This window comes from Vanacampus margaritifer, chromosome 7 (genome assembly GCF_051991255.1).
Source record: "Vanacampus margaritifer isolate UIUO_Vmar chromosome 7, RoL_Vmar_1.0, whole genome shotgun sequence".
NCBI classification, from domain to species: Eukaryota; Metazoa; Chordata; class Actinopteri; order Syngnathiformes; family Syngnathidae; genus Vanacampus; species Vanacampus margaritifer.
The window spans coordinates 2,225,715-2,236,919 of record NC_135438.1 but is presented as its reverse complement, the minus strand read 5'-3'; the positions used below and the strand labels follow the sequence as shown (position 1 = coordinate 2,236,919).

The 11,205-nt window shown below is 43.9% G+C and overlaps 2 protein-coding genes across 6 annotated transcripts; one reads left to right on the top strand and one right to left on the bottom strand.

Moving 5' to 3' along the window:
• Positions 1-256: 256 nt before the first annotated feature.
• On the bottom strand, positions 257-5,447 carry LOC144054619 (E3 ubiquitin/ISG15 ligase TRIM25-like). The gene is made up of 10 exons (XM_077569763.1): positions 4,526-5,447; positions 3,320-3,415; positions 3,096-3,176; positions 2,484-2,636; positions 2,089-2,245; positions 1,991-2,029; positions 1,204-1,278; positions 1,041-1,118; positions 744-972; positions 257-673 (listed from the first exon to the last, which is right to left on the bottom strand). Exons 1-10 carry the CDS (start codon positions 5,135-5,137, stop codon positions 352-354), a joined length of 1,842 nt encoding a protein of 613 aa, XP_077425889.1. The 5' UTR covers positions 5,138-5,447; the 3' UTR covers positions 257-351.
• Positions 5,448-6,235: 788 nt separating this feature from the next.
• On the top strand, positions 6,236-11,143 carry LOC144054620 (beta-1,3-N-acetylglucosaminyltransferase manic fringe-like). Of its 5 annotated transcripts, none has more exons than XM_077569766.1 (8): positions 6,236-6,681; positions 7,964-8,009; positions 8,696-8,798; positions 8,977-9,130; positions 9,939-10,024; positions 10,113-10,278; positions 10,511-10,596; positions 10,661-11,143. In XM_077569766.1, the coding sequence occupies exons 1-8, from the start codon at positions 6,337-6,339 to the stop codon at positions 10,710-10,712; spliced, it is 1,038 nt and encodes a 345-aa protein (XP_077425892.1). In that variant the 5' UTR covers positions 6,236-6,336; the 3' UTR covers positions 10,713-11,143. The 5 variants fall into 5 exon arrangements, with proteins under 5 accessions (XP_077425892.1, XP_077425891.1, XP_077425890.1 ...); XM_077569765.1 differs by having other exon boundaries at positions 10,511-10,600; XM_077569764.1 differs by having other exon boundaries at positions 10,511-11,143.
• The last annotated feature ends 62 nt before the right edge of the window (positions 11,144-11,205 follow it).

The following is an 11,205-nucleotide window of genomic DNA, read 5'->3' as shown; positions in this document are numbered from 1 at the left end:
GACATCAGCATTGGATTTTAGAGGTTCCACTGAACTTTCAGATAAATTCCTTAAACTTATGGTTAGAGTTTTGTGGGACCGAATGGCAAAAAGCGAAAATCCGCAAGTAATTGATGCCAACCCCAAAAGGTTTGTAATATTCTATACATACCACAAAATGGCAGCAAAGTACTTTTTTCCCCTATTAGACGAGGCTAAATAAAGCTCCTCCTCCTCAGTTCAACACAGTTGCCTTGCACCAAGATGCCACCAGATGTCACCAAAGCAATATTTTTATGTTAGACATGTCAAACAGCGACTGTGGGCTTTTACTGAATTTTGAACAATGAAATTCTTCCAGCTGGAGAACGTTTATTGCCCCGGACGTAGAGCATCCCGAGGGCAAAGGAGCAGCGTGGAGTCCAGGTCCAGGCGGAAGGCCGGGTAGATGGGCTGCGAGAAGGCACATCTGAAGGTATGCAGCAGCACCACGCTGTCCGACACGCTGTAAAAGGACAGCGCCCCCTTGTGGCTCTCCAGGAAGACGCCGATGCGCGGGCACGGCGGCGCAGCCACGGTGGTCTTACGGTTGTTGTGCCAGGCGGCGTAACCGGCGTGCGTACAGCGGAGTCGCCACGAGTTCTCGTTGCGGCCCAGCAGGCACGGCTTCCCGCCACCTTTGCGTCCGATTCGCCTGGAAGCAAGTCGGATTGCGAAATGTACCTAAGACTTTTTAGGAATTTACCGGAAATGTTCCACCCCACCTGTAGGTGGCGCCGATGTCGATCCATCCGCCGCCGCGCCATTCCACCTCCCAGTAGCTGGCGTCGCCAAACTGGCCCTCGCGGCACAGCACCTGAGCCACTGAATCGAAGCGCTGGGGGTGCGTCGGGTACGACTGAAGCTCCTCGCCACAGTGGGCGCCCTGGCCACCGTCGAATAGGACCAGGGTGGGGTGGGCCGTGTCCGGGTCCAAGGTCAGATGACAGGAAACTGAGATAACATAAATGATTCCCTAATTATGCGTGCATATGTTGTTTGTGACGAAGAAGTGAACTTACACCTGAGGAAGACGGCCCTCATTCTTTGGTCTGCCGGCTGCAGAGGCAGCGAGGACGGAGAGAAAGTCGGCACAAACGCTACGCACAAATATGGAAAAGTAATGCATTTAAAAAAATAATAATTAAAAGCAGCAGGTGGCGTAAGAGCGCACGTCGCACTCACCTTGTGTGTCGTCCGGTCGCGAAGGTCGAGGGGAATGTTGAGGCTTGAAGTTCGAGCCGGTCGCGTTGACGGCGCCTTCAAACATACGAGCGACATTTTCATTCAACGTGCATTTCAAACACGAATTTGAAACCTTATGGTAACGTAATTTTTTTTTACAACACATAAGTAAAATGAGCCCAAATTTGGCTCACTATTGGAAGTGTGATATCTAAGTCATTTCTGATTTTTTTTTTTTTTTTTTACTTGCAACCACTCAAAAGGTTCAGTGGCATCCGACCTATTCATACATATACAGTTTTTATTTGTTTATTTATTTTTGATGCCCTCTATGGACAATAAAAGCAACTAACTATCGCCATCTGGTGTATTATGGCTTTGATGACTCCAAAAAAGAAAATCTATGTTTAGTTGATGCCCCAGTGATGGGATCAATTGAGTAATCGCGGGAAATGCACTATAAATCAGGTGCATAGTGCATCAAAAAACATGAAAAATTATGATTTATAATGGGAGTCAATGGACCAAAATTTGGACATTTTTACTCATATGTACTATAAAAAAAATCCCTCATTAATTAATGACAATAATAATTTAGAAATTTTGAACGGTGCCATTTTGAACTTCAACATGTTTTGAACAATTGGGTGATTTTTTTTCCCATATGCTTTATATTTGCTATTAATAAAAAACAAAAAGCCCCAAATTTGACATTTTCCTTATGAGGGCTTCTAGCCCGAAACCCTAATTTGAGGCCGTTACATCGCTGTCCAATGAGTGAGCTCACCTTTCCCGCTTTCGCCACCTGATGCGTTGTTGTCGTTAACTGCAAGACAAATACAATCAGTGCATGTGTGTGTGTGTGATCGTCGTCCATGTTTTTACCTGCCCTGCTGATGGAGTCCACCTCCTCTTGGCAGACTTCCTCCAGGCGGTTGCGTAATCTCCCCAGGGCTCTCCTTGCCCCGCTGAAGGCCTCGCCGGATGTCACCGAAGGCCGAGCGGCGGCGGCGGGGATGGGAAAGCACAGCAGTGGCGCCGCCTGGTGGAGAGAGAGGCACACTTGCATGGGGGTCCAAGAGCTCAATCAGGCACTTATTTAAATGAATTGCAAAAAAAGAAAAAGAAACACATTTTTCTATTAATTATGAACAATGGGCTGCCTCTCGAGATAGGGCTTGCTGATCGGCATTTCGTACCGTCCTCTTCCACATCATTAAGTGAGTGGCATTCCTCCCTGCTGTTCCCTGAGTGTCCCGTAGGGTGCGCTACGACGTCACCTGCAGAAAGTGTCCGCTGTCTTGTGTCTGAAGAAGTCGTCCGATCTCCTGGTCCCGCCTCCTCAGTTCTTCCAAATCTTTCTCCAGCGTCTCCGCGTCTTGCTCGGCGCGACCCACCAACGCTCGCGAGCGGGCCTCCACGCGTGCTCGCACCTTTGACCACACAGAACAGCAGCAACATTTCAAACCCTACTTTCTAACCCGAACTTGTTTGAAACCTTAATCCAGGCTATAATTCTTCATTTGAAACACTAAACCTCGTTAGAAATCATAATCACGGTTTGAAACCCTACTTTTAAAACCCAACCCTTGTTTTAAACCCTAAAGACGTAACCCAGGCTTCAATGCTTAATCTGAAATCCTACTTTAAAACTCTTACGCTTTGTTGAATCTCAAATATTAAACACTACCCTGGTTTGAAACCTTAATTTGAAACCCCAACCCTACTTTAAAATGACAACCCAACTTTCAGAAGCTAATTTGAAACCCTACTTTGAAACCTTAACCTTTGTTTGAAACCCTAACCCTGACTTGAAACCCTCATTTGAAACACAACCCTGTTTTTTTCCCCTTCAGACTCATTTTCATTTCTATGAATTTTTGACAATTCACCTCAGCTTTGGTCTTCTCCAGTCGTACCGCCATGTCTGCAAAAAGCGCCTCGCTGTCCTCCAAAACGGCTGAAGTTGACACCTGATACACACACACAGGTAATTTACTACTTTCCAGATGTTCAGGAAGCTTCTCGGGGCGGGGTTTGCCGCACTGAGCAAATCTGATTGGAACCTTTTATTTATTTTTTTAAGTCTAAGAACTAAAAGTATCAAAATACGTACCTTGAGGGACTCCAAACTCTGCTGGAACTCCTCCAGTTCTCGCTCGCAGTTCCGGATTTTGCCCTGAACCGTCCTCTGCGACTCCTGAAGCTGCACCTACACGCCACGCAGACAATTTGGATGCACGTTGTGGATTCTTTAATTAATGGTGAATAATCGGAGGTTCAGCTCATTCAAATCACCTTGGGAACTATTTTCAACGTTTGCACACTACGTTTTCCGTTTTTTCCCACCCACAACAAAATTCCCCCTATGAAGATTATTGCACATGATTCCCTCCTGTTTTTCCCGCCACTTTTCAACTCATTCAAACATCTTAGGAATGACTCCCATTCTTAACTTTAACCCTTTCATACACAAATTGTGATTTTTTTTTCTCTCAACTGTTTTTAGTACTTTTTAGGCATGGAAAAAATAATCACCTTTATTTATTTATTTATTTTAAACGATTTTTCAAGGAGTTGGTGACATGTCTAGTACAGATAGATTTTTTTTTCCACTTACAAACGTTGGCCACTGAATGGCAGTGTATGTCAAGACCCCTAGTGTCCACTGGAGTGGCTAATGGCCAACTGTGGCAAAAAGATTCATTTCTATAGGAGAAAACGTTGTAATGGCTGTCCACTGCAATAACCATGACTATCCTAACTAAGGGTTAAAAATAAAACTTCTGAATTTATTACACGTTTTTTACATTTCTTGACTAATTCAATACTGTTATAAAATAAGCCCAAGCCTCTGGTCGTTGAATCGGTGGAGGCTGCCGTCTGTGGATCTCACTCTGCTTCATTTATCCTTCCTTCCTTGCCTCAGTCTCTCCTTTGGTCTCTTGAGGTCTCCCAAATTTGTTGGAATTTAGATGTGTGTCTGGGGTTGGTGAAAGACTCTGGTTGGTAACTGGTGCTGGATTTCACTTTCCTTTCTTTCGACAACCTCGCGACTCCAGCTGGATTCTGAAGTATTGGGTTTAGGTGAACGGTATGGGATTTTTAATAGGTTTTAGGTGAACTAATGAGTACACACTCACACGCACATACAAAAAATAAAATTAAAAGATTAAAAAGAATAAAATAAAATAAGGGCAAATTCTAATAATTCTGATTGATGTCATTTGATTCCACATCACTTCACAATGAATCCCACTGCACTTGGGTTCAGTTTCAAGCATTCACACGCCATTCCCAGAAGAAAGCGTGTTGTCCAAACCTGTCTCCGGGCCCGCTGAGCCTCCCCGGGTTGCACCTCCTCCCGGTCGGCCTCGCACAGCAGACAGTCGCCGCTCCACTCCACCGCGGCCTCCTCCGGCTCGTCCCCGCCGGGCCGCGGCCGCAGTCCGAGGCGGTGCTGCGCGCACAGCCGCTCGGCGGGACACTCGACGGCGGCCACCAGCTTGTGCCGCCGCAAGGTGTCCACTTCCCGGTGGGGCAGCACGTGAGCCTCGCAGAAGGAGGCCAGGCACGCCAGGCACGACTTGGCCGCCGCCAGCTTGCCCTGCGGCGGGCAGAAGTCGCACGGCACCTGGCCCGCGACGCCCAGGAAGGGCTCCGCTCTCTCGGCTTCTCTCGGCTTGAGCTTGGCCACCACCTCGGCCAGCACGGTGTTCCGGCGCAGCACCGGCCGGGGGCTGAACGCCTCGCGGCACTGCGGGCAGCTGAAGTGCGCCGGCGGCTCGGCCTGGTCCCAGTAGCCGTTGATGCACGCCATGCAGTAGGTGTGTCCGCACGGGATGGACACCGGGTCCTCGAGGACGTCCAGGCAGATGGGGCAGCGGAACTGGCTCTCCGTCACCGAGATGTTGGCGTGCAGGTGTTGGGCCATCGCCGCCGGACCGGGGGCGGCTCCGTGTCGCGGTCCGACTTTGGGCGCGCTCTTCTCGGGCTTTTGTTTTGGCCGACTGGACCTTCGGGAGCAGTTGTTGTACTAAAATTAACTCTTCCGCCCTGTCATCCATTCCGTTCTTTACAAAGGCGCACTTCCCCCTCCATCTTGACTGGTAGGTACGTAATGATTCAAGATTGCCCCCTTTAACGGCAAAACTAACTTCACTTTTTACACTAGACTTATCGTTGAATAAGATGTCAAATGTTACACTGACTATTTATTTGCTTTAGTCATCAGGTGGCTCACAGCTGCTTCATTTAAGGCCATACTGCCATCTGGTGGCGACGCTGTGGATAAGAGCTTGACATCAATACGTCATTGTGTTGAGGGCTCGTGTCCAAATATATCCGACTAAATTATTTCCATTCATTTCTGTTGTGGCACGTGACCGCTATCTTGATTAACAGTCAGAAGAAGTCATGTGTATCAGCAGTTACATTGCACACCTGCAGTGTACAGCTGTGGATTATTATTTTTTTGCTTTGTAGATTATTTCTAGTTATTATGTTTTATTTTGTATTGATGGTAGCCCGATATTACATCACTTTATTGTTTTTCTGCGTGACTGTGTTATACTGCCCCCGGTGGCCATGTTGCGTACATGTTGGTTCTGTACGTTTTTATGTGGGAATTTCCTTGTTAAAAAAAATACATTACGAGCATTTTTATTGTGTTTTAGGGGGAGGCTGGATCGTGAAAAGATCTCAGTTTTATAGCACAAATATTAATCGCAATATTAAATTTGTATTTTTCAACAATATCTGAGTCATTTTCCCCATGAGTTGAATAAACACTTCATGTCTGCACGGAAAGTCTGTCGTTCTTAAAAAAAGAAAATATTTATAAAGTCATTTTAATTTCACTTTATTTAATAGTCTTTTTTTTTGGTTTAGTTTTGAATTATTGATTTCTTGCTGCCCAATCTACACCTTTGGAAATTATTAATAATAATTTTTAAAAAATCACATCTAATATTTATTTAATTATTCGGTACAAATGCGCGTTCATGCTGACGTCACTAACGAGGAACCCACGCTGAAAGAGGAAGGCGATGGAAATCACTTTGTTGTCACAATGTTTCATTCGAATTCTTTGTGATTTATGATCATCATTTGGACTTTTTCATCGTCTGTGCCATGAAGAAGAGATGGCTCAGTAGTCGCAGGTTGCCGCTCTTCCTCCTCCTCGCCCTCCTCCTCCTCGTGCTTCTTTTCGCCGACTTGGAGTGGGACGCCGGCGGCCTGTCCGAGCTCGTGCCGGCGGCGTCTCGTCGTCGTCGTCGTCCCCCTGCGGCGTCCGAAGCCGCCACCTCCGAGGCGGGCTCCAGCGCCGCCAACCCGCCTGGGGACCGCCGCCGCCGCCGCCGAGGGTCCGAGCTGCGGCTGGAGGACATCTTCATCGCGGTCAAGACCACCGGAAGGTTCCACGGGACGCGCCTGGCCCTCCTTTTGGACACCTGGATCTCCACTACTAAAACGCACGTGAGTGGCTGGCCTAGTGGCCTGGCTTTGTATTTATTATTGTAAGTAAACTATAGTTTATGTAACCTATTTATGAACAATTTATTGATTGAATTCAAATATTTTTGGTGGGGGACTGAAAACTTGAACGTTTCACTGTGACGTGGAAACGATTGCCCCAAATTTCATCAAGAAAAAAAAATTCTGTATATATTAAGTAGAGGCAATACAGTATTTGAAAAAAAAAATCATGCCATTTTGCTGGCCTACATTGTTGATAAAAATCATTTGCGTCAAATCAAATAAATATAAGTAACTTATTTAAATAAGTACTATAAGTACTAGATGTGATAATAACAACGCATATGTAATTTTGCTATTATATATTTCGAATGTAATTTATTTCAAAAAATTCTAATTGTAGGCTTATAAGTCCAATATAAGACCTGGCATGTATGCTAAAATGGTTGTTAAAAAAAAAAAAAAATCTGTCAGTATAACACTATTGTGTGAATCTAGTTTAATTATGACTTCAAAACGTGTCATACTCCAATAATGTCAATGTTGTAAAATGTAAATATACAAATATTACTTAAAATTATAAAGTACTCACAGCCTTAAATGAAACAAAACAGCTAAACATAATAATAATAAAAACAAGAAAAACAGAATGGAATGTTATCACCCTACTATATTTTAATTATAATATTGTGATTTTTTTTAATCATTAAAATAATCTATAATTGCCAAGGTCGTAAATGTAGATGTTCCAGTATGCATTCAAATAGTAGCCTCAAATACAAAATAAATACAAATAATTGAAAAAAAATAACATTGTTATTTAATATTATTTCTTTTTAAAAGTCTTGTCATATCCAATTGTCAAGGATTGAAAATTTAAATTTCCAAGCATTCATTCAAATAAGTACAAAAAACTTTCAGGAACAAAAAACATATTTTTATTCAGTAACCAGCTTCCTCTAAGTCGTATCATGTTGCTTTGCAGAGCAGTCACAAGACGGTGTCAACACACACACACACACACACACACACACACACACACACACACACACACACACACACACACACACACACACACACACACGCACACACAGGAAGTGGTGTCTGGGCTGACAGGAAGCCGAGCCTCTTAACAATACGTGAAGCGGAAGTGGCGAACAGGAAGTGAAGAAGCAGATTAGACGAATGAACGCACTCTTCTCACACACGTCGCACGCATCACGTCACCTCGTCATCGCATAATATTCAATATTCATTCGATTTTCTCTTTTTCCTCTCACAGACGTTCATTTTTACAGACATAGAAGATGACCACCTGCAGGCTGAAGGTATGAGAGTAGCTTCTGTCATAAAGTGATGCATTTATGACCCCCGATATGATATCACCACCACAACCCCAATAAAGAACTGTCAGACATCAAAGCTTTTAGAAAGCTTTTCTCATGGCAAAAAAGTTGATTGATTTATGACCCCTCTGGTAATTCAACCCAGAAAACAGACGGATGAGACGATGTAGTCGGTCATGTGAGTAAAGTAAAGTCAACTGTCAGAGATGAAAGGGTAAAGTGATTAATATGCGCCATAAAACAAACTAAAAAACACACCTTGAAAGACATTCAATGTACATCTGGTAATTTGACAATATTCGGGAAGTCATAAATCTGTCACAAATCCTGTAATTGAATGATTAAAAAAAACATACCTCTAAGAAAAAAAAAAGCATTTTTACGTAAGTAGTAAAAGTAGTATGAACAATAACTGTCAAAACTAACACAGCAAACCTGAGAGTAATAAAATGTACACCTGTGGATTTATGACATCCTGTGTCTGTTTGAGATCGAGATCAAGAAAAAAACTAATTGACAGTCACTTATGACGACGTGCAATTGTTAAAAGAACAACAAGAATGCTCACAGGAACACCAAAACATTCCGTCACCATAAAACGTCATAAATCACTCGGGGGTCATAAACCCATCGCTCATTGTTGATATTAATGTGACAATGTACTTGAGGCTACAACACGGTGATGACGGGCTGCCAGTCGGACCACAGTCAGCAGGCCCTGGCGTGCAAGATGGCCGCCGAGTACGACGGCTTCATGGCGTCTGACAAGAGGTGAGAGAGACCAGCTGGATTTTTTTTCATGTCGTGCGTGTGACATAACTGACCCCATGTTTGAAATTTCGCATATGAGCACAGGCCGGCGTATCGGCCAATGGGAGGGCTGCGCCACTGCGGAGGTCATGTCAACTTTTTTATATCCGCTGTAAACATTTGTTTGGACTCTCCTCAGGTGGTTTTGTCACGTGGACGACGACAACTACGTAAACGGCGAGGCGCTCGTCGCCACGCTTGCCGCCTTCCCGCAAGACGGCGACGTCTACGTGGGCAAGGCCAGCCTGGACAAACCCATCACGGCGCACGAGCTCATGGAGGGAAACCAAACGGTAACATGACGCGTCTTTGATATGGTTAGTTGAATAGTAAAATATGATGCCGTTATCCATTTTTCACCCCCCTCCCCCCAGAAAGTCCAGGAAAAAAGGGGGGGGGTGCAGAGGGGCAGGTTATGCCACACCCCCAGAAAATCCGGAAAACGCAATTTGTGATAAACAGTTACATCAACCACATAGCTTTGCCTTAGAAAGGTCCGCTTAGCTTAATGCTAGCAAACAATGAAGAACACAATTGATATGCTAACGGATAGCATCGCTAGTTGCCATTGAAGAAGAGCAAATATTTGAACACAAACTTTGGAGCAACACAATTGCAGATTATGTAAGAATACTCCCGGGCAAATATTTGTTATCGTCTACGGTAAAAGGCTAATATCACGGCGTCATAATGAGTCACTTGTTGTAAGTATAATTCTTCTTCATTGGTGCGTGCACAACTGTAGTATACTGCCTCTCGGTGGCCAAGTTGGGAACACCAGAAGGTGGCGCTGAATTCAAATGTAGCATTAAATGATATACAAACGGTTTCATTCTTGACATTTTATTTTATTTTAATGATGTTTTTAAAAAGTACAATTAATATTATTAAGTGCTTTATTTAAAACAAAAAACTTTCAGTTTTTATGGGGCAAGGCAAAACTTTATTTAGAAACACATTTCTGTATTCACTTTACAGATTTTTAAGATCAGTATATTTTTGACGTGGTGTAAAAACTAAAAACAAACAAGCAGGGCATCATTTTTGTCATTTTAATAATAATAAAAATAAAAAAGAAGTTCTCTGTGTGTGCATGTGCAGAGGGAAGTGAAGTTCTGGTTCGCCACCGGAGGAGCTGGGTTCTGCTTGAGTCAACGTCTGGCCCACAAGATGTCCCCCTGGGCCCGGTACTTGTGGACTCCTCCATCATGTCTCACATCTGTCCGAACCTCCCGTCAGTCAAAGTTGCGTGTGCGTGCGTGTGTGCGTATTCAGCGGCCGTCGCTTCGAGGAGACGTCGGCGAAGATCCGCCTGCCCGACGATTGCACGGTGGGCTTCATCGTGGAGAAGCGCGTGGGGGTCTCCATGGTCCACTGCCCTTTGTTCCACTCGCACTTTGAGAACCTCATGCTGCTTCACCGCGCCAGCATCATGCAACAGGTATGTGCTGCCCTCCAGTGGAGCCGCGTGGAACTGCAGCAACTAAACAAAAATAAAATAAAAACTCAATAAAATAATATTAATAAATACTAGTAAAAAAAAAACAATATAAAATAAAAAATTAATTAAATAAAAAAATAAAAAGTGAAAACACTTTCCATGGCACAAAACACACACACACACACAAACGATGCTAACTGCTTTGATTGAATGTCATGTAACTTCCTGTCAGGTGACACTAAGTTACGGTCTGTTAGAGGACAAGATGAACAGTGTGGAGCTGAAGGGACGTTTTTCCAAAGAAGAAGATCCATCCAGGTCAGTCGCTCATTCAACAACATTGAGCCGCCTGTTAATCAATTCATCAATTCTTTCTAATCAGGTTCAAGACCCTGCACTGCTTGCTGCACCCGCTGACCAGGTGGTGCCCCTAAACCATCTTCAAGGAAAACCAGGATCACAACATCAGAACTTCCAGAACCTTCTGATGACCATCTTGACTGATAACAAGTTAAACTTGTTCACCGTCAACGTTCAAGTTCAATAATTCTGTCCTTGTTTCAGCAAATGGACATTGTTAACTTGTATAAACGTTTGTAAAATAACACATTTTGTTCACTGTAACAAATATGTCAGTTTTCAAAGAACCAAAAAGGGAACTCATTGATGCCAAGGATGTATTTTTATGTCTTTTAAATAGACATTGTGGGTAAATTGTTGCCATCTAGTGGTGAACTCATAGAATGCAACAACCTCAGTTGGAAGCACGTGCACTACGGTGCCTCAGAGAGACCACACTAGCCTGCATTCGCTAAGTTTGTCTTTTTCGGGTAATCGTAACAAAAAATAAAATGGTGCCAAACTACTCCGGTGAGGTGCGGCGAGACCTATGTAATATAATTAGCAATTACTAGACCTACGATTATA